A 27,049-nucleotide genomic window follows, 5' to 3' on the forward strand; every position below is an offset into this window, starting at 1 on the left:
TTGCTCTCTGAAGCCACACTGTTTATGAGATACGGATAAATACTTTTATAATAAGCAACCTTAGCTTAAATATTTATCCACTAGCAATGACTAAAACTCAGGCTTGTTTATCAGCCAGTTATAGTTGCTTCCTAGAGACTATGCTCAATACTTCCCATCACCTTTCCTTTTCCTGCAAGTGGAAAAGTCTCTCAAAAATGAAGACTAAGGAAGAGTCATCAGGGTGGCAAGGCATCAGTGGAAACTCTGACAAGCTTTCAAGTTGAACAGAGGGAAAGATGCAGGCTTCGTCTGTGGAGCTGCACGCAATACAGCAAGCCTTTATTCACTTCTGCTTCTTTTATTCAGACACACGCCATGGAAGCTAGATATCACAAAAGGGAAGCAACCTAGAATCTGCCTGCACATCTAATTGGGCCTGGAGGCTTTTCCATAGAGCTACAAGCAATCCAGTGAGCCACTTGAAACCTTCTTTCTCATTTTGGCTTCTTTTTCAATCCTTCAAATTAAAAACACCCTGGTCAGAAAAGAACCTGGGACAGCCACCACTTGTCTTTCAGTCTGTGTTTGGATATCACAGCAAAGCCAAGGTTTATCAAATGCCCTTGGATTTCCTCAGCCCTCAATTTACTCCCAGCTTTCTACCCTCTCTCCCAGAAACCTCATTTTTATTAATCTCTGGGTTTGTCATCTCATCCAAGACTGGGAAAAAGTGATTAATCTGAACTATAGTTTGTTTGAAACAAATCAGCTTTAAACTATGATTACATTCACACAAACCAAAATCTCATCTACTTCTACCAGCAGAAATGGAGGAGGAGGGAGTGAATAATGAGCCCAGAAGACATCCTTCCTGTCACACAAAATTATGGCTTGTGATATCAAAGTGCAATAGAGATGAATCAATTAAGATTTCAGACACATAAAAAAATACTGTTGTTAAGTTCCATATTAACTTCACACATATAAACTATTCAACAATACGATTAGTTAGTATAGAAATCCATATGTCATATGAGAAAAGATTGCAGAATAATTATTCTTAATTAATAATTATTCAGAATAAGAATAATCCTTATTCTGAATAATTATTAATTAAGAATATTTATTCTTATTCTATTAGAAATAACTTAGGTGATATAATCAGTTTTGCAGTTTACAAAAGGAATGTGTAAAAGTTTAAAGATATCATTTGGCAAGCAAAATGAACCAGATTATCTATTTTATACATTACCATATCTCAAAGTGAGAAGCATCTATGCACAAAGCCTAAACTGTGAATTTATCTAATTATATTTTTAAACTGCCCAAGGAGCAGTGTTCTCTTTTTAAAGCTGAAAATGTCAACTGATTTCACTAAAAATATATGTGTGTGCAGACTGCAGATTCTATTGAGAATATGATAGATGAACTAACATGAATTCTCACTAGGTGCTGCAACCTTTCCATGCACTTATGAAGCATATCTTAGAAACTCTGCACATTTTATCAGAAAAGCATTTATGAAAGCCTCCTCAACCTGGTACTCTTGGGATAGGATGAGAATTCCCATGCCAGAATTGCTTGCAAATTATGGGAATTGCAATCCTAAAGCACCTGTCAATTTGTGGTAAGGGTTCTCTGTGTAGAAGTTACAAACTAGCCCTCGCTCCTCCCATGTAAACAAACCCAATTTCACCTTCCATGCTTCTATATCAATCAAAGTAGAGTGTTACCTGGAGTAATTGACTTGGTTTCCACACAGTTTGGATCAAGTTCATCATGTGACAAGAAGTGTTGAATCCTTTGTAGTGAAACATTTGTCTGGGGAATACATGGGAAAACTGATTGGTTTAATATGAGATGGGATATTCTGAGAATCCTCCCAAGGGGAAACAGTAGCTCATGGTCACAACAGTTCTTAGTCTATGTCTCAAACTGTTAGGTTGTTGAAAATCTTAGACTAAACCTGGGGAGACCCACATTCAAGGCCAACATCAGCCATGGAAGTTCATGGGATGACTTACTGGAAGACTCTGAACCAGCCACCATCAAAATTGAGGAGGGAATTGGAGAGAAAAGCAACTTAATACATTTGGAGGTATATAAATATATTTAAAAAAATTGGAGAGATGGGCAGATTATAAATTTAACATGTGAAATTTGCTGCTGCAATGTTTGTTATAATTTATCTCAATTCAGCAGAATATATCTGCGTATGATCCAGACTAGATCCAAGCTAAAGGAGACACACTACAGTGGCAGATTCATTTGGCAGGAGTTCGATGTATGTTTTATAACAATTTGCTGATTTTATAACAGTTTACAAATTTGTCCATCAGAGTTTGGATCCCTCCCACAGTCCTTTTCCCTTTCAGCTAGAATTGCAACAACACAAGTGAACATAATTGAGATTAGAAAAGGGAATAAAGCACAAACAAAGGAAGCAGAGGAACGAATTATCTTACTACTAGGCTGTTGGTGTAAAATTGAATTCTTTATCCCTATTTTACATTTGTGTATTAACATTTGCTTTCAACTTCCCATTAAATATTAGCTGGCTAAAAGACAATGAAATATAGAATACATAAATTTCTCCATATTTCTCCACAAATGATGAACATCAAGAATAATAACCTTCCACACCAGTTTCCCCATAGATTTCCAAGTTTCCCACAATTATACTGCAATACCAACCTACCAAAAGAGAAAGTGAGATATTCTGAGGAAGTTTAAAACATCGGGGCCATGGATGTAAAGGTCTTGTTACAGGCAGCAGCCTGTCATATACTAGTGGGAGTCAGTCACGCTTCAGAATCTCTGAGAAGTTCTTAAGGTAACAAATTAGCTACTGAAAAGTGATGGCCTTTCCAAGTTAAAATTAGGACTCTGATTTAGATCCAGAAAGGAGCTCAGTGGTTGCATTATTAGTAAAACTGGGCTAATATTCTCCAAGTTATCAATCAGTAAGCATATTGCCTGAATTTTTTTTAAAAAATAGTTCCTAGAAGAAGCTGTGTAGAAAGTAAGAACTGTAATTGGAGTTAAATTTGGGTATGTTCAAGACATATATTGTTATAGCCCAGGGGTCAGCAACCTGCGGCTCTGGAGCCGCATGTGGCTCTTTCACTCTTCTGCTGCGGCTCCCTGTCACTCAAAATATGCATTGCAACCACCAATGTGCAACACCCATCGGCATGCGATGTACTGAGCTTTTCAACCCCGATAGGCCAACCATGGCTAAATCCAAGAAAAGAAAAGTTTCAGAAGAAAATGTTTAATTCAACTACATAGACTAGTTTTGTGGCCGCTCAATAGTCAGGCATGGGAAGGGTTTTGTGGCTCCCGGTGTTTTCTTTTCTGTGGGGAACGGGTCCAAATGGCTCTTTGAGTGTTTAAGGTTGCAGACCCCTGTTACAGCCCATATGTGATAGTGGCGTTACACATAAGCCAGCCATTGGTCTTATTTATAGGGGACGAGATAGTTGGTCTTACAGTCCTCTTTGCATTCAGTGCAATTTTTTAAAGAAAAGATAAAGTCCATTCTTACCTGTACAATATTACTAATGACCTGAGGAAGCATGTTGAGTGGGAACCTTAAGAGATTAAATAGGGAGAGTGACACAAAGGCTTTCTCTGCATCAAGAACATTCTTCTCATCCACACTGACATAGACAGCGAAGGTAGTCAAGGCAACCTGGAAACCAGAAAGCACAGACTGGTTTAACAGCAAATCAACAACCCCTGGCTTTGAATTTTTTACTTCTTAGACTGGAAATGTAAGAATGAAAATTAACCACCTGTCTTATGTTGCTTTATTATAAAGGAAGAAAGATGGGGCCACTTCAAAAAAAACTTAAGAGGACTTGTCCAAAAGCTGGAGAACGTAAGGTGAAGCAGGATTGTTATGATTTATCTAGGAAGGTTTTTCCTGTTACAATTTCCTCACTAGATAAGTAAAACTTAAAATAGGCAATTGGGATGATCAGCTTGCACAAAATAGAGGCTTGGCATTGAATTATATTGGTGTAACTTTTTTATTCCATCAAATGGATGCAACAATAGACATCCTAGTTTACAGTTTCTACTTCTATCTGTTAAGCAAGCTGATGCCTTCTTAAAGGCTGGGTACAATCCCTGAAGATTCTTTCTCATTCGACACCTAAATTTTTATGATACTGCTGGTGGCTAAAGTTGGTGGGAAGCTGGTTAGCTTCCCACCAACTTTAGCCACCAGCAGTATCATGAAACTATACAGCAGTAAAGACACCAGCAGTATCATGAAACCATACCATAGTAAAGATAAAAAAAGAACTGAAAATTTGTTTATGCTAGTTGAAATATAAAACCGATGAATAAACTTAAATTAACATTGAATTGTAGAAATGTTTTAGCATTTAGTTAACTTTTCAACAGTTCGCTTAAAACAAACATACATTTCTTTCTGACCAGGATCTTCAAGAGAAGAAAACTGGGCAAACAAGGCAGTACATGTCCTGTATGGTTTTGGGGGAGCATTTGGCTGGCCATTGCAAGAGGTAGATTATGGCTACTGCTAATTCATTTATTTCACTTCCAAATCTAAATTTCTTCAGGATTAATGTGTACTCTTTGTTTGTGAGCTTCCCGGGATTTTCAAACAATTTATCTGGGGTCTATTAGTAATGCTATTCTATTTTGATTATTTTATAAATAGTGTCAGAATTTGGCAGAAGAAAAAGGCTAGCCAGATAATGTTTATCCCTCAGGAGACAAAGATTATATTTCAGTTCTAACAAAAATTTCTCTATCATGATAGATTGCTCTGCTAAATGACCTATTTAAGTCCAGCCATCTTCTGTTTCTGTCCAAGTACAATTATTTTTAGGTAGCTCAGAATTTCCTTCTTGTAGTCCCTTCAAAGATGGAATCAATCTTCAAATATTCCCTGCCTTCCATGAAGAGTATCTAAGGATGGATGAGTCAACTTGCCATGGCTAACTTGCCATGGGACAACTCATTGTGGTCAACTCACCATGGGACAACTCGCTGCAGGACAATTCAACAAATATAAAAGTTAGATTAATTTCAATGGAACCGTGGCCAATAATAATAAAGTCAATCCAGAAATACAAGAGTTACAATAATTTTGATGAAAACATGGTCACCAATAATAAAAGTAACAATGAAATGATTAATACAGTGTTGAACTGTCCCACGAAGAGTTATTCAGCAGCATGTTGGCAAGTTATCCTGCAATGAGTTGGCCATGGCAAGTTGTCCAAGATCTATCTAAGCAACCCTTTCTATAACTGACCTTCCATGTATTCAGGAACTATTCACAAGAATATTTGTTCATACGAGACCTACCAGAAATGGTGCACTGATCCATGCAAAGGTTGATATAGAATTTAAATAGGCAGATTTCTTCAAAACCCGAAGTTCATTCTGCCGAATCTCCAGTACTTTTTCTGCAAAGGATGATTCCCAAGCATAGAGCTTCAGTACTTTTATGCCATTTAGAATTTCATTCATTAGCTTAATGCGGGCATCTTTGTACTTCATCTGTTCTACCTAAGCAAATATAAAGAATATCATTACTCAGTGTCTTTTATACCTCTTTGTCCTGTGCTTCTTACAGAGAGATTTCCATAAAATCAGATGGAAAAGAATCTTGAAGAGGAAACTGGTACTTTAAAAATATCACCACTGGTTTTGTGCAAGCATGGCATTTTTGCCTAGTGTTGGAAGCAGCTGTATTGGTTACCAGAAAAATAAACATTTTTATAGAGGGAAAGGAAGTAAAAACTGTACTTTTCATAGGAGAGTACCACAGCTTCATAGATCAGGAACAGTAAGTCATTCAATCTTTTCAGTACAAATTCTATACTCTACAAGAGTTTAATATTTCTTTTTATTACATGCTAAATGGGCATCTTGGTGACAAAACATGTGCTTGGCAGGATAGATGGACTTAAATCGAAACAATTTAAATCTCAAATGTGAATTAACAAGGGGGGGAAAAGATAACTTCAATCAATGATTTAAATGAAATTTGTCACTATAGTTTCATGTATCTGCCAGACAGTAGTGCAAATGACAAGTTATATATTATATAGACTATAAATATTAATATTTGAGATATGATCAAATTGTACCCTCCCTGGCATAGATAACTTTTTAACACACTATAAGTGCCTAAGGTATGGATTCTCTTTACAGATTTTCACACAAATATGAACTTACTTATCATGGTCAAATTACCATGTAAGAAAAATTTAAGATTTAAAATTGAAATTTATTTTTAAAATTGAAATTCAATTTAATTGAAAAACTTAGCTTTTAAATATTTTTTACTTATAAGACCATTTCTCCATTTTTGACCTGAAACATTGTAAAATTTATGCACCCAATTAGTTATCACTGTGCATCCAATTGGGTCCACAGAATAGGTGGACTGGGTGATACAATTGTTTAGCTCTGACCACTTTAACAATTCTAGTTTACGAAATGGTCTTAGTGGAGAAGCTTGCTTGATTCATTCTCCTTTTCAGATGTATGCTAACCATTTTAATCCAATAAACCTTGAAAAGAAGATAAGAGCTTTTACATAGAAATATTATATTGGTTTTATTGCTTTAAGACATCTGATCTTGAAAAATTATGCAAATCACCAGGAAATCCTAGGACTATAGTCTAGACTGGGAAATTGAAAAATATCATGAAGAAAGATATGGCAAACCAACTGTATACAGTGCAGAAAATAAACAAGTTCATACTTAAGTACAGCTTAATTTGTTATCAGACTAGTGAAGAGCCACCAACAGACTAAAGTCAAGGAAAAGCTCAGATCTAAAACCATGAAGAGATGCATGGACAAGCTCTCCATGATGAAGACATGTTGCTCTTCTGACCAGCATGAAAACAATTGTCCTGCCTTTTTTTTTTAATGAAATTCATTAGGAATGATTACTATGGACATATACCTACCTGGAATGCTCTGGTTTTCATTGCAATCACAGCATTCAGTGGGATGAGTAGAACCATCACAGCCACTCCTGCCAACACAGAAGGCCCCAAAGCCTTAAAAGAATGTAAAATACACCCATTATTATTCTGGTCGCTTGAATTTAAAACATGGTAGAAATCATCATTCGCTACTCTTCAGAAAAACGTGTAGGCTTAAAACCATCAAGAAATCTTCAACAAGGGATGTTGTTAGTCCTGAACACTCTTGCCTTCTCACAAAGGATTTTCATTTTTTCTCTACATTGTAGAATACATAGTGTAGAATACGTAGGAATATTAAAACTTGGTGTTTTTGTTTTGCTTTTTCAAAATGGGTCCTTGGCTGCTTTTCATTGGCACTCTAGACAGAAACATGTTGTTGTTTTCACTTTTAAAAATATAACGGCAAACAAACATACCCTTTGGTGGCAGGCATGGTACTGTACAGAGATGACAGCACAACAAACATGTGCCCACAAAGCTGTTTTTCTGTTTGAGATAACTTTCACAGTAGTGAATAAACCAGAGATAATAATGGTGCCAAGAATGTGCCAAAACAATGGTGTATTTTTAGCTGTTGTGTAGAATTTGTAATTTTTTATCCTGCTTTTTCCAGACACCACTAGTAGCTTTTCAATGGAATCCTTTTATTTGCATGGGACTTTTATAATATTATTACAAAACAGATAGGATGTCAACCACTAGCAAAGTATAAATATTTTAATGAATAGGAAGAATGAGGTAAGAATTCCCCCTCCCCCATCCCTAAAACCATTTCTCTTTTACCAGCACTACAACCATATCTTCCATATTCCAGTTGCAGCTCTTGAAATCTAAATCTATTGCTACTAAATCTCCATAGGCTATTGTATCCTCAGTTAATCACTTGATTATTAAGAAAGTTGCAAAAATCACATGCTTTGCATTATACCGGAAACAACCAGTTGTCTTTAAGACGACTTCCTCTACTAGAGTTTCTCTAGTACAAAGTCAGATTTAATATAATAGCTTTACATAGCAAGAAATCCAAGTTCTATACCTGCCAGAGAAAGTATAAAGCAAGGAAGATTTGAAGTGGTGCAGACCACAGCATGTTGAGGAAGGTAGTCAGGTCCATGAATCTCTGGGCATCCACTGACATCAGGTTGACAATTTCTCCAACAGTGGAAGAGCGCTTTGCTGAGTTGGTGATGACTAAAGACTAAGAAGACAGGGAGAAGAATTCCATTATGCATTCTCTTCTTCTTCCAAAAGACTCATGACGGTGCAAATGTTCCTCTTCTTCACTGTTTAATCCTGAGAAATAATGATTGGTCCAGGTTTATCCAGTGAACTTCATGGTCATGTAGGGATTTGAATCTGGCTTTCTCTCTATGTTGACCCTCCAACAGACTGCAACAGACTGAACCTCATGTCATTAATTATTATAGCACCGCCCATTTTAACTTTATATGCCTTTCATATAATTTGTCTGTCAAGGGATAGGGACAGTGATTCAGTATGTTTTCAACTATATTCTGCAACCATCAGCAAAATCTTATACTATGTTAATCCAAAGCAATCCCCTCAAAACTTGGATGTGGTCCTCAGAGCATTCCAAAATTCTTTAACGTATTGTAATTTTTAATGTTACAAAGAGAAAGATTATTATATTTGAGGGAAATAATTATATTTATTGCCTAAATTATTAATTTATTATTATTATTATTATTATTATTATTATTATTATTATTATTATTATTATTATTATTATTTAATTCATTATTTATTTATTTATTATTAAATGTAAACCAAACCCAATGTATCTTTTTTGATCGCTTCCTCCCAATTCTTCCTTCCTCTTTGCCATATTCCAGTTACTGGTTTTGGAATGTAGTTGGATGACTTAGCTTTTGAATTAACAGGATCAGAAAGAAAACAGAAAATTTATTTTAGGAGCAATTGGCCAACATGATTAACGATCACTAAGGTATTGATAATCTCTGTTTTATCTATTAAAAAAGGTAAAGTTTTCACCTGTCCAGTTGTGTCTAACAGCAGGGAGACTCTACTCATCTTTGTTTCTTAGCCAAGGATCCAGCATTGTCCGAAGACACTTCCGTGGTCATGTTGCCAGCCTGATTATATGCTAAGGCGCACAGAATGCTGTTACCTTCCTACCAAAGTGGTACCTATTTATCTACTCGCATTTGCATGCTTTTGAAATGCTATTCTGCCTTTCAGAAACAGTGACAAATATTTTAGACAAAGTATTCTATAATACAAATGATTTAGGAAAATATTTTAACTATATGTTTTTACTCTCACACACGAAGCACATTTTCTACAACATGGCTTAAAAGGATATTGGTAGATTTTTTTTTTTTTCACTGACTTGCATATGTATTTCTCATCTCTTAGTTACCTACATCTGTGTTCTGCCCCAGCTCCAGATTCCCAAGGATATTGACACACACTAACGGTCCTTACCAAAATTATAATGTACCAAGAATAAACAAAGTCCGGCAAAGGTTGGCAACCAGCCCAGAAAACAAGATATGATAAGACACTCACTCTCCAAAATGCTCTGTAATAATTACACGTTGTTTCCAGCAAAAAATTACTAACTGCATGCGACTTAAATAAGCTAAGGGAGTGGCCAATTATCCTCAAACCTTACTCTCAAGTAGACCTCCTCCTCCTGATAGCCACTCCTGCCTTTTGGCAGCCCTGCGTGCTCGAGCATTGAGGAGAGGTTCCTCCACTTTGCTCTCTCCACTTGAAGGAGCCTCTGGAGGTTCTGAAGGCCCTGGCTGAGTCTCTGCCTCTGGCACCACATCCGCTTCAATCTCCTCGCTGTTCAACACGAGCGCCGGCTGCGCCGGCTGCTGGCACAACCCCACACCAGGCTCGTCGTTGGGATCAGCCACGATCCGCGCAGGCCGCTGGCGGGCCACAACAATCTGGTGAAATAATTCCCTCCATCTCCCTAACTATAATAACAAAAGTGTCTGCCATATAGGGTTGTTGCATGAACTTCTGAGATACAATATAGAACTATGAAAGACAATGTGTCTTTAGGACAGAGAGATTTCGCTCAGTCTGCCTTTAGTTATTAAAGCTCATTTGGTCTGGTCACCTCTCACTCAGTTCAAATTATTTCCTGTGATGAAATTAGGCAGTAAAATTGCAGCAGGCAGTAACATACATGCTGCCTTGAGCATGTGACAAAAAAAAAGGATATAAATCTAATATGATACAGATAATATTTGAAACGCATCATTTTCTTATTGGTGGGTAATGTAACGACTTTCATAATAAGGCATTTGGTCTAGTGGGTTGAGGTACCAGGCTAGAAACTGGGAGACTGTGAGTTCTAGAGTGATGAAAACCATCTAGGTGATTTTGGGCCCAATCACCTTTTATTGTTATGGGGAAAATAGGAGGAGCAAGGAACATTAGATATGTTTGCTGTCTTGAATTATGTATAAAAATAATAAAGGTGGATATAAAATAGGTAAAAATAAAGCAATAATAAAATACTTATCACACTACTTATTGATCTCCATAATACAATATTCCAAACACATCCAATATCCACTGATCTATGGCTTATAAACTACCAGGCAAATATTGTTTGCAGTAAAGTTTCTCTCCCACATCAGTTATTTATTTGAATGCATAAACATAAGCCCATTAACTCTAGTCAGTATCATGGCTTAAGATATATCTGGCAGTTGTTCTCTAAAATAATCATGAAAAAAACCCCAACTTCTTTCCTGCATTAGTCATTCATTTGTATATACAAACATAAGCCCACATATCTAAAATACAATCTTAGTTACACAAATAGCTTGGAGAACATGCAAAATATCTGAATAATTGAATGGGGGACATTCAAAACATCTGAATAATTGAATGGGAAGCATGCAAAACATCTGAATAATAAAATGGTTTTACTGAAAGGAGAGTCATTTATGAAGCTTTCAGAAGCAGCTGTGAAGGCTACTAAGAACTTCATGCATATATGGACATAGCTTAGAATATGTGTTGATGTTAAATCTCATTACAAACATGCATTGCCCACTTATTCACGAGGGGCTGACAAATCATTCAAGAGTGATTTTTGGTTGCCAAAAAATTATGTAACTTCTAGATACAATTTGAGATAGCTAGATAGCTAGCTAGATGATAGCTAGATGATAGCTAGCTAGCTAGATGATAGATAGATAGATGTGTATGTGTGTGTGAATGGTAGTAAGAATGGATGAAAGTGTGGTCAGTCTGGATGAAAGAGTGGGTTTTCCTGAGAAAATAATAAAATTTTAGAATTAAAAGAGTACAATCTGAGGTTCGGATAGCATGGTTTTCTATATTATGATAAAGTTAAAGTCAGTGTAATTTTAAGAATAATTGTATTGGAAGTACCATAATGAGAATATGGAACAGATATAAACCCAGATGGTGCCTTGAAATGCCTTTATGGATTTCAGCACAAGAAGCATTTTATAGGAAAGAATATGTCAGGTTTCGATGCTAAAGAAAAGTAGTTAGCTTATCAGGAGTTGTTAGAACAGAAACATTGAGAAAATAAGATGAAATCAAGAGAACAATTGGTTGCAGAGGGATTCAGTTTTAAATGGTTTTTGCATGCACAGTTAAGGGAAAGAATTAAGGCCATTTGGAACGGAACGACACAAGACAGAATTTGACGTTGAACTATGTAGGAATAATGAACACGTAATTGCTAAAATGTATAAAGGACTCAGTGGCTAAGACGTTGAGCTTGTCGATCGAAAGGTTGGCAGTTCAGCGGTTTGAATCCCTAGTGTCGCGTAATGGGGTGAGCTCCCGTTACTTGTCCCAGCTTCTGCAAACCTAGCAGTTCGAAAGCACGTAAAAAATGCAAATAGAAAAATAGGGACCACCTTTGGTGGGAAAGTAACAGCATTCCGTGTGCCTTTGGCATTTAGTCATGACGGCCACATGACCATGGAGACATCTTCGGACAGCGCTGGCTTCTCGGCTTTGAAACGGAGATGAGCACCGTCCCCTAGAGTCAGGAACGACTAGCACATATGTGCGAGGGGAACCTTTACCTTTATAAACTGTTATTGAAATTTGAAATGGAAGAACAAATGAAAGACTGTATTGTATGATAAAATGGGCTAAGAATTTTGGACACAATGTATTGATGAACAATGGGAAAATATGTGAGTAAAAGATTGAAAATTACATTATGTTATAATCTGAAAGAGATTTTTTATAAAACGATGTCTGCTGGTATATGACTGCAGAAAATTATTTAGAATGTATAAAAGTTGTTCAAATTTATCTTGGAAATATGGACAAGATCAACGGTTATTTTATCATGCCTGGTGGACTTGTAAAAAAAAGCCAGAAATTTCTGAGTTCAGAAGCAAAGAATTTTAAAGATCAACATTCAACTAAAACCAGAATTTTTCTTGCTGGGATTAATGGACAGTCAATTAGAAAAGACCCATTTATATATATGATTATTGCTGCAAGACTGTAGGTCATGATTCTGTTGTGTCCCCATCTAGTAATGTTGTGAAAGGTATTACTTCCATCTGACTTGAAGTGAGGGTCTACCATAAGCCTCTTATCAGGAGGTTATAGAAAAACAACCTGGCTGAATTGCTTTTAGAATACCAGCCAGGCAAAACATGATAATTAGATAAAGAAGATGAAAAGATAAGCAAGGTGCATGTCAAAATCAAGGAAATCAAGATAGAACAGAGTTCTGGAGCTGTCTGTCTTCTTGACTGGAATGGTGTCACTAGTTCAGAGACCACAATTGAGGGATAGATTAAGGAATCTTGAGTAACAAAGAATAGACTACATCAGGAGAAATTCATGTAGACATGGAATGCATTTCAAAGTATTTCTGAGTAGACTGCAAATACCAGCAATAGCAATAGCACTTAGACGTATATACCGCTTCACAGTGCTTCATAGCCCCTCCCTAAGCAGTTTACAGAGTCAGCATATTGGTCCCAACAATTTAGGTCCTCATTTTACCCACCTCAGAAGGATGGAAGGCTGAGTCAACCTTAAGCCTGGTGAGATTTGAACTGCCAAATAGCTCCCTGGTCACAGATTCAATCTATACCTGCAAAGCAGGGAGAGTTTTCCAATTTTCCATGTCTGGCTATACAAAAGCCTTTTACTCTGTTAAATGTCTCAATTGGTTTTATTTGCTTAGAAAGTCTCTGCTAAAACCTCTGCAAATATCTCCTTTTTTTTATTCTACAACTTGAGAAGTTTTTTCCCTTCAAAAAACTTGCCTCAAAACCTTTTCCAAGGCCAATCTTACAAAAGTTATTTTCATTTCCCATTGAAATTAAGACTGAATTTATATAATTAAACTGAATGCATCTTCCTGGTACTCATCTCCATTTTTCATGTTTTCTCATGCCTGGAACAGAAATTTAAGATTATAAATGTCTTATGGGAGGGGACTATCTTGTTAGAGTATTGTGCAAAGCATCATTTTGTAAACTGTTTTATTATTATAGTTGCACTTTGTTCTGCCTAATCTAATTATTTCCATTCCTTTTTATAATGGCACATGCCATTTATAGATTTTGATGAAGCAGCATTTGGTGAACAATTGATCTTTAAATTATTTGCAATTAATATCAGGCCAGAGCATAGCTAATATTAATAACATAATTAGCTCTTCCTTATTCGACACTTTTCTGTACTAAGCAGCAGCTGGTAGATGGAAGAGTATTTTGACACAGAACAGAGCTGCAGTAATAGATAGCTGAACAGGACACACAGTTTAAAAATCCAAAAATTGCTCTAATTTGGCAAACTAGCTCTAGGGCTGACTTATTAATTTATCAAAAAGCAGCAAAAGTCTATCAGGATGTACTTAATATGCAGTTACCCAACACTCATTTGCCATTTGTTGATTGTACTTGCGTCAGGAAAGTCAACTAAATATTAAACCACTTCAGACTCTGCAAGAGGGTATATACACACAGAGATAAATATTTGATCTACAGCCAACAGTTCTAGTGTTACTCATTTTTATTTTGAGAGAAAACACAACCCAAAGGTCTCTGGGCTCTAGACTGTCTGCAACCTCTCCTGATATGTTAGGATACACGCTTGCTCTCACCTTTCTATAGACCATCCCTACGATGCCAGTTCTCAGCCTCATTCCAGTAATGAAGCAGTACTGGAAATGGTGGTGAAGGATTATTGTCTGCAGCACAGCACAGAGAAACATCAACGCCGCAATCAAGTATCCCCACCATAAGGGAGCATCTTTATCTTTCACAAAGCTAATTAACATGCTGTTTAAAAAGAAGATTGAAATAAACAGACAACACAGGGAGGAGAAAATCAAAAGATTAATGGGGCAGAGCAAAACATCACTTCCTTTTAGCCCGCTGGTAGAGTAGTCCCCAAACAAACAAACTTTACGAAAGAACCAAACTTTATTCATGTGTCCAATTATGCCCAAATTATAATCTCAAACACTTTATTTATTTTGTAATGTTGATTTTGTTTTCCATTAAAGTATTTAAAGTGAAAAAGACATGCATTCATAAAGCAGAGATAGGCAAGCTAAGATTCTCGAAATATTGTTCAATTGCCAAAATATTCAATCTTCAAAATCCCTTGCTTCTCCACTATGCTGGCTGGAGTTGCAGGAATCTGCAATTTGGCACTATCTGGAGGGCCACAGCTTGTCCATTTCAGCATATAAAAATAACAAAAGTATAATGCTTCATTGGATTAATATGGAGGGTGTAGATGCTGAGAACTGAAGCAAATTACAGCTTCACAACATCGCAATTGCAGGGAAGTATGCACATGTGTAATTTTTACACTTGACAACTTACACTTGGGAATCTGAACAGCGATTCCAAACAGAATTGATTTCCTCTTAAAAAATGCATTTTGAATATGAGCAAGTCTAACAGTGAATTGGAGAGAAACATGGGATAAGGGGAATATTATGTCACTTACTCATGCTATTAGCAGGCCTAGAGGGGATACCTCCATATATTCCATTCAATCTATCATTTTTATTCACAAGTAATCTTCTCCAATTTGGCCTCCTTCCCCCCATGTCTTGGGGATCATGTTCCCAGATTTCCCAAATGACTGCAGAAAGCTGTACTAATATATAATCTAAAAAGAGCGTGGAAATTCTCTTGCCCTTGAGAACGAAGGTTGAAAATGGAGCTTACCTTAACAACTGGGGATTGACAAAAGACAACAGATCTTGGATTACTTTGAAGAAGGAGCCAATTAAAAAATAAGGGCCAAAAGTTCTGAGTAAGGCTTTGAAAAAGGAAGGTTCTTTCTCCTTAGTGGGAATGTCTAACATGAGTTCTGTTTCTCCTGGACTTTCATTTATGTGATTCATCTCCTGATTAGAGTCCTTTGTATAAGATACATCGTGTTTCCTAAGACAAAGAAAGACATTGTTTCAGTCAATTGAAAAGAAGACTCCTGTTACAAATAAGAAACTTGAACAGCAGGACAAGCAGTCATGGAATCTGCAAATGTAACTTTGGAACAGCTCTAGTAAGACCATTATTATGGCATAATACTATCCAGAAATGAAAAAGTGTTTGCTCCTAAAAAAATAAAAATAGAGCAACCGATTGTGTTCAAAACAGTTTCACTTTAATAATATTATTCCAAAGTTATTGGAAGAGGCATGGTCGCAAAAGAGTTTTTGTTTTGTGAAACAGAAAAAAATGCCACAAAATAAGCCCGGCTACCTCAAATTTTATACCTTCAGAAGTCTCATGGAATTTTTAAAGCAAAGCACATTCATTATTATGGCATAAGGGTGAGATCTGGATGTGAAGATTTGCTGCATTACAAGCCTTCACAGATAGGCCATTTTATTCTCAGACTTGGTTAATCAAGGTCTGTATGCTTGCCAAACAGTGGCCTTCTTCTTGGAAACATTAAAAGTCATCTCTCTTGCAGCCTCTTTGCAAGGTTCATCCAGATAGTGGCTTCTATTCCTCAGAGTCTTTGTTTCATCTTGATAAGCACAGAATTTAACCTTGGGGTTTTTTTTAACCCTGTCAATAAGCATAGTATAGGCTTGGATTCCAAAATGCCAATCTTTTGGAGAAGGTCAGAAAAGTTGAATATCAAAAAGGGAAGGGAAGGAAAGGGGAAAGGAAATTTGGTTGAAAAGAGCTTGAATCATATTTTAAAAGTTCCTTTTATCCCGGTGATAAGAAAAAGGAAACAGCCAGGTATCTATTCCATGTCCAACCAATCCAGAAGCCTCAATCTCAGTACCAACTTGAGGTTGGTAAAAAAAAACCTTGGTTTTTTTTTTTTTTTTTGCTATATTGAATTAACTTTCCAAAGCTTACGGAGAGACAGTTCCAGGTGCTAACTTGATGAGCTGCAGTGTAATTCCTCTTCTTTATTAAGCATTAAAGCCCCATGTCTATAATGCTTAATTTCTTCTTAAATTCAAATCACCAGTTTATAACGGAAATTTTTAAAAATTTTCTTGATACAAAAAAGTGTAAATAGGCGTTTTATGAACTCAGTAACCTTAATACATTGATTTTAGTACCATCCATTTGAAACTTCTCCAAAAGAAGCAAACATGCTAAGGCTGCTCCTCTGGTGATGGCATCAAACCTCTCTAGTCCCCTAGAGGCTGAAAAAAGTTTGTTTTTACGTGTTATCGCTGACTGTGGGGAGATTCCCCATCTCTGTGGGAATTTAGATGATAATTCCCTGATTTTCTAACTTTCTTTTTGACAAGATGTGATGTTGAGATGCTTTCACAGACTGCAGGGTAGGAGGATAATTCAGCCTGGGGGCTATCATAGAGGCTATGGCACAATTATCCTGAGGGTCACTTTTTGGGATTACATTGGCATAAATGTAAGGGATGAAATAGTATTTGGTTTAAGACACCAATTTGACCCTTAAATCTTCCCAGCCTGAAAATTCAGATTTTGTTCATTTAGTTCAGTGTTTTTCAAATTCGGTAACTTTAAGATGTGTGGACCCTCCCAAAATTCCTCAGCCAGCATGCTTAATTTAGCTTAATACAGAATTGCATTTGGTATTCTCAAACCATTCTATGAATGTTCTGTTTCAATGATTTTGCTGAGAAAATCCATTTTCTCTCCAATTTGCCATACAAAAGACAAAGTCTGAGAGTTGTAGAAGATAGAATCTTTAATAAAAGATAAAATCTGATAAAGTACAATGCAGTTGGATAAGAAGTTCTAGAAGTAAGTTTTTAAAAGTATGCAATTCCGTGCATCTCCTACAACTAGAAAAGGTGATGTAAATTATGCAGAAAAGCAAACAGGCCTAGTAAATTAATCTGCACAGTACTTTCAGGATTCAGAGTCTGTATTTTTTTAACAAAGAATATAGATTATGATGGCATACAATCTGCCCTTTCAAGAAGTTTTTTTGCTGTGTACAGAATTTCCCCCTTGGTTCTGCTGTTTATAAAGACATTCTTTTACCAAATTGCATTGAATTCCTCATCAGAGAACTGCTACCTCTGAGGAAATTGAAAAGAGAAAACACTCCAGAAAGTACAATAATAGTTTCTTCAAAAAAGCACAACAAAGAATGTTCTTTCTGCGCCAACTCAGAAAGCTCAAACTGCCCAAAGAGCTGCTGATACAGTTCTACAGAGGAATTATTGAGTCTGTCATCTGCACCTCTATAACTGTCTGGTTTGGTTCTGCAACCCAACAAGACAGACACACACTTCAGAGGATAATTAGAACTGCAGAAAAAACAATTACTACCAACCTGCCTTCCACTGAGGACCTGTATACTGCACGAGTCAAAAAGAGGGCTGTGAAAATATTTACAGACCCCCTCGCATCCTGAACATAAACTGTTTCAACTCCTCCCTCAAAACCACGCTATAGAGCACTGCACACCAGAACAACTAGACATAAGAACACCATCACTCTGCTAAACAAATAATTCCCTCAACACTGTCAAACTATTTACTAAGTCTGCACTGCTATTAATCTTCTCATCATTCCTATCACCCATCTCCTCCCACTTATGACTGTATGACTGTAACTTTGTTGCTTGTATCCTTACGATTTATATTGATATTGTTTCCTAATATGATTTGATTGCTTATTTGTACCCTGTGACTATCATTAAGTGTTGTACCTTATGATTCTTGACGAATGTATCTTTTCTTTTATGTACTCCGAGAGCGTATGCACCAAGACAAATTCCTTGTGTGTCCAATCACACTTGGCCAATAAAAAATTCTATTCTATTCTTCTATTCTATTCTATTCTATTCTATTCTATTCTATTCTATTCTATTCTATTCTATTCTATTCTATTCTATTCTATTCTATTCTTCATTAAAAAAATTTAAAAATTAAATAAAAAGGTTAAATAAGTGGAATGCATAAAATTAAGACAGGCAAACGCAGGAAGGTGGGGGAGGATATCCATGAAAGAAAGCAAACACTAGGGACTACCATCTTTTCCTGAAAATAAGACCCAACTGGAAAATAAGCCCTAATGCGCCTTTTTGAGCAAAAATTAATATAAGACTCAGTCTTATTTTCAGGGAGACACGGTACCAAACCCTAAACGAAAAAGGCAAGCACAGGGAGGCTTGTACAGAATAACAGAGTTGGAAGGGACCTTGGGGGTCTTCTAGTCCAGGGGTGGGCAAATGTGGCCCTTTTACAACCTGTGGACTTCAACTCCCAGAATTCCTGAGACAGCCAAGCTGGCTCAAGAATTCTGGGAGTTGAAGTCCACAGGTCATAAAGGGGCCATATTTGCCCACCCCTTTTCTAGTCCAACACCCTGCCTAGGTAAGAAACCTTACACCACTTCAGACAAATGGTTATCCAAAATCTTAAAAACTTCCAGTGTTGGAGCATTCACAACTTCTGGAGGCAAGTTGTTCCACTGATTAATTGTTCTAACTGTCAGGAAATTTGCCCTTAGTTCTAGATTACTTCTCTCCTTGATTAGTTTCCACCCTTTGCTTCTTTTCCTGCCCTCAGGTGCTTTGGAGAATAGCTTGACTCCCTCTTCTTTGTGGCAGCCCCTGAGATACTGGAACACTCCTAGTCCTTCTTTTCATTAAACTAGACATACCCAGTTCCTGCAACCGTTCTTCATATGTTTTAGCCTCTAGTCCCTACACTCCATGAGCATCTAATAACTTCCCTGCATAGATGGGAATGAGGAGATGATGATAATGAGGAGATGATAAACTACCTGGGAAAGCCAAGGGAAATCATCAAAACCATTAAAAAGCAAAAGAATATTTTGGACATGTGAGGTGAAACCCGGAAAAATACATCATACTTCACTTAATCCTCCAGGGAAAGATTAAAGACAAACAAGGTCCAGGCAGAAGAAGGACATCATGGCTTCAAAATCTAAGGGACTGGTTTGGACAAAACTCAGCAGCATTTTTTCGTGCAGCTGTTGATAAAAATAGGATCGCCAACATGATTGCAGTGTCTGATGACGGATATGGCACAATAAGAGCCTGGTGGCGCAGTGGACTAAGTGCTGTTAAAGTAGCACTTTAGTTGCCAGCTGCCTGCAATTACTGCAAGTTCAAATCTCACCAGGCTCAAGGTTGACTCAGCCTTCCATCCTTTCGAGGTAGGTAAAATGAGGACCCGGATTGTGGGGGCAATAAGCTGACTTTGTATAAAAAAGAACACCGCTTAGGGGAGGCTGAAAGCCCTACTAAGCAGCATATACAAAAAGTATGAAGGCTATTGCTTAATGCATTGTAAGGCACCCTGAGTCTCCGGAGAAGGGCAGCATATAAATCGAACCAATAAATAAAATAAATAAAGAAGAAGAGAAGATAGATGGGAAGGATCAAAAACAGGGGAATGACCTATCAGGTCCTGCATTGGCCTGAGTATGAACTGAGCAGCAGCCCAATCCTGCTATCAAGCCACAGCACTTTGGGAGCCACAATGACTAGTGGCTTAGGCTACCATATTTTATTCATAAAAACAGAAGTACAGAAATGACCTTTTTAAAAAAAAAACAAACAAACAAATCAAAACAAAGCCAACTTACAATTTCCCACGTTGTTTTTGTTTGTCCCACTCTTTCTGGAGTTTTTGGACTATCATTTCGGATTTATCATCAGCATTCAGAGACCATAAATCTTTATCTTCAAGAGGCTTCTTATAGCCTTGTATTGCCAAACTAGACAACAGTAACAAAAGCACATTAATAACTCTGAGTCAGTCTGGACAAACAACCTTTTTGTACATTAACTGGCAAATACCTCCACTGACGGCAGGCATTTATCTTAATTTCTCTCTCCACTACTCCAAGGGCAAACCTAACAGAGCATGCGAAGCATTCGAAAGAACTATTCCACAATGCATGTTAACAAGCAACAAAGCCCCTCTCTTCAAAATGCCAAAGCAGTTTATCTCTCGCAAGGCTCACAGAGTTATCCTAGTTGTCTCTGTGTGCACAATACTTTTAATGAGAAGGTCCCATGGGCTATATGTGAGCTCTGTAGGTGACGCGGCTGCTTTCAAAAGTTGTAAAAGCATTGCAAAATTCATTTTTCAAATGTTTTGCACGGTCCTAATAATTTATCCATCTGCTGCGTATTTTCTTGCCCTTGGCCAATATCATTTGCTTCTAGTATATGGGAAGGAATATACACTGGTCAGTTCACAGTGCAAATCAACTATGTTATAAATTTAAGAGGGAGGAGGATTACCTCTCAACGTACTAATGGTTTGCAAGGGTGTTCATGTAGTTAACCAAGCATGTAGCCAAATAAAACATGGATTGGTTGTAATTACAGGAAGACCATCAAAGTTGGCATATTCAAAGAGAAAGCTCAGGGCTTTGTCCAGCATAACAACCCATTTCTCTTCTTCCACAGCAGTAACAATATTTGATAGGGCTCTGCAAGTCATCCCATGAAATATTTCACTCACCAATGTGGTGTCATTCTGAATCTGCTCCCTGACCAAAAAAGGCTCATTGAAGCTGTTTCAAGACTCCCCTGAAGTCTCCTGGGTAAACCTGGGCATGCCTAGAACAGACCTCTACTGGGAGAACTGGTGAAAAATTCACCAGTTGAAGCAGCCATGCTGAGTCTTATTCGAGCAGCTATTTCCTGGCCTCAAGATCCAGAAGAGTCACCCCCTCATGCATTGTAGTTTGCTTTGCACAGTGGTAATATAAAAAACCCCAGCCTCCTGTCTCATCTCCCAAATACAGTGCTTCAAACACTTTTTGAAAATTAGATGTTTTCTAATTTTCACATTCCTTCAAAAGAATGGGATTCCCCTTCATTTTATCCCCATAATAGCAATTCCTGAAAATAGGTTGGTGAGAGGGAGGGGGAGAGATAGAGGTGGGGAGGCTGAATTCACTTGGGAGATTTTTGTGGTAAACCTGAATTTATGTCTCCCTCGTCTTAATCCTAATACCTTCACCTCCATACCAAAGCCACTTTGTTTTTGTTTTTCTATCACTTAGTTTGCATGTTTTGTTCTTTTGGTGTGTGTGTGTGTGTGTGAGAGAGAGAGAGAGAGAGAGATTTTCTATAAATTCGGGTCTTGTGGGGGCTTATAAAATTAATCCAGGTTGCACATTGTGTTTGAAACTGAAAAACTGTTTTAAAGGTTGCCAATTTTAATAATGTCTAAGGCAGAACTAGAATTTGCACTCTCCCAGTTTCTAGCCTGGTGCCTTGGCTACAATACTAAACTGGCTCTCACCTCTACCCTACCAACATATAACTTCTAGCAAAAGGAGGAAAGGGCATGAAATGTACATGAATGGCATGCAAAACAGTACTTCTATATAGGAATGTAGCTGGATCACCAAGAACACAAAGGATAGCTTTTCAACTGGCACTTCTCCAGTAATATCAAAGGAGCATTAGAAAATGTGAAAAACCATGCTTACCTTGTGAACCACCAAAATGTTATCCTTGAAAGAAAACCAGAATTTAATTCTGGGCAGGGATTCTATGACAAATTTTTGGAGAGATTAAGAAGAAAACAAAACAAGAAAAAAAAAGTCAATGTTATTTTTTAGCTAAACTTGCTGTGAAAGATCACATTACACATTCAAAATAATTTGAATGTAAATATGTATGAAATGAATCTTTGTATGAAATGAAGGATTCACCTCCAACTTCCAGTTCCCTTCCCCTGAATCCTGAGCAGCGGTTGAATGCAGTGGTGGGGTTCCAAATCACTTCTGCTATCAACCACCCAAAACGAAGAGTGGAAGTCTAGTTCTGCTATGTCTGTCTTAGGAAACACAGAAGAGTCTTGTATCTGAGGATAAGGAACTTCTCTGACCAGCTTCCAGAAGACTTTATTAAGGCCAGGTAGGACAGAGTAAAAGAAAACACTCTGCTCTTAGTCCTTGCACAGCGTTTTAGAGAATATGGAAATAATCTTTGATTAGCCCAATATTTTCCACACACCCATACACCGTTCAAAGAGGAGTATAAAATATACCTGACTTATTGCTGCTTTCTAAATGATATCTCATGAAGTCTAACTACCAGCAGAATGGACACCGGGGATGGATCAGATTCTCTGTTCTCTGTGAGTCCCTGTGTTTTCAAAACCTGCTCCCAAGAAATGGAAAGTTTCTTGGGGTGGGGGGGGGGGGAAGTGTAAGAACATATAATAAGGAGAAAGGGAAAGGGAATTCCTTATGGGTGAGTAGAAGTCCTCTGGAACCAAAATGGATTAGCTCTTTGTTCTCCAAGTCAACATTCTGCCCTGGGGATTTTATATGGTTTGCAGTGAATCTCATTAAACAAGAATAAGCATTTCTGTAAACAAACTGCACAGATGCTCTTCTATTTACTGATTTTCCTTGCTAATTACCCTCTCTGCAGAAACTAAACATGTTCACTCCTAGATCAGCTATGCAAACTCCTGCTCCAGTTTCCCTGTGGTTGGGTGTGGTTTTTTTTTTTTCCTTTTTCCTTTTACAGGGAGCGTTGCTGCGAAATTAATCCATCTTTAATTAGATGCAGACCCTATCTTCACAGAAAGCTCATAAAAATGAAGATAGCCAGATAGCTCTACAGCCTGCCTTCTGTCTCAGAATGAGCTGGCAACTAGTCCCAGCTTCACTCCTCATTCCTTTCTTGCATCTGAATGGTCAATGGGTTATTGGTAGTCAGAGGACAATAAATGTTGTGAGTTTTATTATTACAGGGGGGGGGTCTCATTAGTGATCGCTGAGAGGCAAACTTCACTCTAACACTGACTAGAAACAGAGCAATAAACTGTGACTGGGCTGTGTGATCTTTTGGCAGCCAGAGGCTACATTTCATAGTTTTCAAGAACAGAGAATGAAATCATATTAGCAGGCAATGATTTACACTGAAGGGGAGAGTGTATAATGCATGGAACCCTCTCATGCTGTTTCCCCCCCACCGCCTCTTTTCTGTTTGGAGGACATTTGATAGAAGTTCTTTGTTTTTATAAAGGTATTTTAATTCATTCTAGAGTTTACACAGCACTGTCATTGTATTTTTCAATTAAAAATAGCAGGAAACTGTGGCACTGAGTTTTAGCAAATCTGCCTGGGGGCTCCAGCAGCTGCAAAACTAAGATTTCAAAAGCAAGAAGTGGGGCCAGGATCATAGGCTACCATCTCCCAATTAGTATAAATTGCAGCCTACACAAAGTTGGGAGGGAAGAGAGGTTTTGACGAGCATCTCAGGAAAACAAAACTGGCATGAACAAACCAACTATTCAGCACTCATGAAACTCTAGGGGAAAAAAAATCTAAAAATTTACTTACCGGATCTAGATTCACAGGAGAAAAGAACGGAGGCTTTTCTTTGAAACACGAAAGAATCAATTCAATAAGGATCAGTGCAAAGTAGATATAAAACATGATCATCCTAAATCTGCCTTCAATTTGGTCCTAAAAAGAGACAGTGGCAAGGGAAAAGTAAAATAACAAACTAATATAATGTTGCTTTCTCAATGCATATTGAAATTGTACATTTGAGGCAACAATGAGAATGAACTAGAACAATATAATGTTACCCTAAAAAAAATTAATAGATGAATTTCATTAAGATGGTAAATAACACCATGAAAGGTAAAACATGACTATTCTGATTTGACATATTAACGTCTTATATAATCAATAAAGGGATTTGCAAGACAGAAAGGAGGATTCTGTCTTTTGGATTACAGGCAGTCCCTTGAGTTACAACATTTGTTCAGTCACTATTTGAGGTTATATGCTGCTGAATGAATGGTACTTATGCCTGGTCCAAAAGTTATGGCCATTACAGCACCCTCATGGTCACATGATCAAAATTCAAAGTCTTGGCAGTCACCCTCACTTATAACTTCAGGTGCTTCAGTTCTCTACACCTGCTTATCTCCCCGTCCCACTCTCCACAATTCTGTCCTTTTGGCTGTCCTATGTAGCTGTATTCCTTGGCACCATGGGCGGGGTGATGAGACTGAAGTAGTGGCCCAGGATTTTAGCAATCTCAGCTGGTTACCACCACCCCTGATGCTCTACTTCATCCCTGGTGCTGCTGGTGCCACCAAGAAGCGCCACCCCAGGACTACAGTTGCCTAGCTGCCACCATCACCCTATGTTCCGCTAGCTGTGTGACTCTGGAAAACTTGCTACCCTAGCGCCCTCTGTTGCTGGCCCTGCAAGCTCTAGCTGACCTTCGCTGTATTTTTCCTGCTATTTAAGAGATATGCCTGGCTTGGCTTTATGTCAGTCAGCTGCTGGCTATGCTAGGCCTTCTTGAAGCGGCTTGCACTGTTTTTTAAACTGCCCGGGCCATTCTCATGATGCTTTGGAAGACTTCTGAGGCTTCTAAAGCCTTGTGAGAAGGCCATACTCGACATTCTCCCAAAGTGCACGGGCCCTTCTTGCAATGCTTTGGAAAGTTTTCAGAAACCTTCAGAGTCCTTTCAAAGCATCATGAGAACAGCCTTTGCAATTAGGAGAATGGCAGGCTCAGCCCGGGGAAGAAGGCTCAGCCAGCACAGCCAACAATTGCCTTGCATAGGGCCAGGCCAGGGGCAACTCCTCAGCAGAGGGAGCTGGGGTCAGCAGGGCCTACAGGGCCAGCAAGCACAAGGTGGCAAGGCTGGCAGAATGGCAGGGCCAGCAGAGGGCAGGCTGGAAGAGACAGAGGAGTGCAAGCCAGCCAAAAGGATAGAGTTGAGAGGGATGGAGGGGAGGGAAGTTGAACAGGAAGCAGTTCCTTGCCTTACCAAGGCTTGGGCCTGTGACAGAGCAAGCTGAGAGTGGCTTGGATCAGGATAGATCCTTACCTAGCAACTGACAGGATTTGGTTAATGATGGCAACAGAGAATGCCAGGATTGCTGTGGCTGAGTGACATGGTCACATGAGGTCACGCTTCATGACCACATTGGTCATGGTTAGCAATGGAAATTCCGGTCCCAATTACCATTGTAATTCAAGGACTACCTTTATTTACTTTCAAGTTTCGTCTAGTTAATACACTACGGGTGATAGAAGGTCGTGTAGTAAATAAGAAAACTTAGGATGAATAATTAAATATTGCTAGAGACACTCCCATCACAAAGGTGACTTACCATGTCCTACCCTCGAACATTATACCCACTGTTATTGTTGTATCAGATACAGTAGGCAGCTGCATCAAAGTACCCACTCTGCGTGGAAATGCCCTTTCCAAGGAAAACTCCCAGGAACCGGAGTTTTACTTTTTTCAAGCATTTGGCCAGAAGCTTTCCCTCACAACACTGTTGCTTTAGTGCAATTAGTAGGCTTTGAAAAGCCTACCATGAGCTACCTCTCCCTCTGTGATTTAATAATTCTCAAAAGATTTCTAGGTATTTAAGCTTCAAAATGACTTTCCCTTCATGATCCTAGGAAGAAGAATCTCTTGTTATTCCCATATCACTGCAGGATCAAAACCTATTAGTGTGTCCTTATCTCAGTCTGAAACACCACCTGCTATTCTAATCTAGGTAGTTGGATAAATTATTCATCTGCCACAAACTCAGCCTATAAGTAGCCCTTCACTCATAACTCCCACAAATGGACCATCAAGCATCTTCCTTCCAGGATTAACTCTGTGGAAATATGGCACGATTCAACACAAGCACACCTAATTTACCTGAGCTTGAGAACCAAGGATTTTGGATCTCAAAGGACCAACAGCACACAGCACACACAAGAACCAGAAGATGACTAGGATCCCTGAGGACTGGACACCATGAAGTCTTTCATACTGGATGAGCAACATGGCTGCCAGCTGCAAAAGAAAGTCAGTGGAGATCCAGTGAAATGGAATGATAAGAATCGGATTAAATTCCCTAAAGTTTTTTTTCCAAGATTAATTCCTAGTGACCTGATCGATACCTCCATATCATGTTATCGACAAAAAATAGAAGAGCAGTTAGCTGAAATAGTCTGTTTTTATATGGTGTGAGGTGTTATTATTTTTGTGATAGGACTAGGTAGCCACTGTTTTTGTCTCCTTTATGAAAAACAATTTGGCTCAGTGATGGTGAATGTTACCTTCATTCGTGCAAATAAGAACATTGCTTTTCTTTCTCTGTCCTGATATTCATATATCACATTCCTATGCTTAACTCAATCTTTATTATATTAGTGTTGAATTTTTAATATTTTTTCTCAAAAAATTATTTGAATTTTCAGAGAATAAAGCAGTGAAAACATTCTCTAGAGCCTAAGGAAAGAAAAGATTTTTCCCCACATTGACATGGTTTTTAGGCAGAAGAATAGACAATACTAAAGGATGAAGGAACAGTTATGTTATTCAACATTTTGGCTTACCCAAAGCAGAAATCATAATAATTTTAATTTAATTCCACTTAAATATATAGCCAAATTTCTTCCTTCTCTACAGAACTAAAATAATATTTCAGTACTATAGATGTTGATCTACAGATCCAAGAAACTGTTTTTTTTTCTTTTTTAAGTGGTACATCTTAAGACAATCTCAGAGCTGCAGACAAAAAAAAATGAGGACCAATCAGCAGCTCAAAATCAGCAGTTTGCATCTTACATCTTCCACTCTTGCCAA

The 27,049-nt window shown here is 37.9% G+C and overlaps 1 protein-coding gene across 1 annotated transcript in view; it reads right to left on the reverse strand.

Annotated features, from left to right (window-relative positions):
* ABCC3 (ATP binding cassette subfamily C member 3) overlaps positions 1–27,049 on the reverse strand; it is an 88,296-nt gene that overhangs the window by 27,252 nt on the left and 33,995 nt on the right. Inside the window, exons 4-14 of the mRNA XM_087887137.1 lie at positions 26,117–26,254; positions 23,772–23,897; positions 21,903–21,964; positions 20,037–20,168; positions 15,177–15,395; positions 14,096–14,273; positions 8,006–8,167; positions 6,945–7,041; positions 5,329–5,528; positions 3,530–3,676; positions 1,716–1,803 (exon numbers count right to left, since the gene is read on the reverse strand). Of these exons, the coding sequence (XP_087743263.1) occupies positions 1,716–1,803; positions 3,530–3,676; positions 5,329–5,528; positions 6,945–7,041; positions 8,006–8,167; positions 14,096–14,273; positions 15,177–15,395; positions 20,037–20,168; positions 21,903–21,964; positions 23,772–23,897; positions 26,117–26,254 (1,549 nt within the window). The remainder of the gene's footprint in view (positions 1–1,715; positions 1,804–3,529; positions 3,677–5,328; positions 5,529–6,944; positions 7,042–8,005; positions 8,168–14,095; positions 14,274–15,176; positions 15,396–20,036; positions 20,169–21,902; positions 21,965–23,771; positions 23,898–26,116; positions 26,255–27,049) is intronic.

This window comes from Pantherophis guttatus, chromosome 2 (genome assembly GCF_059756535.1).
Source record: "Pantherophis guttatus breed Tessera chromosome 2, ASM5975653v1, whole genome shotgun sequence".
In the NCBI taxonomy this organism is placed as follows: Eukaryota; Metazoa; Chordata; class Lepidosauria; order Squamata; family Colubridae; genus Pantherophis; species Pantherophis guttatus.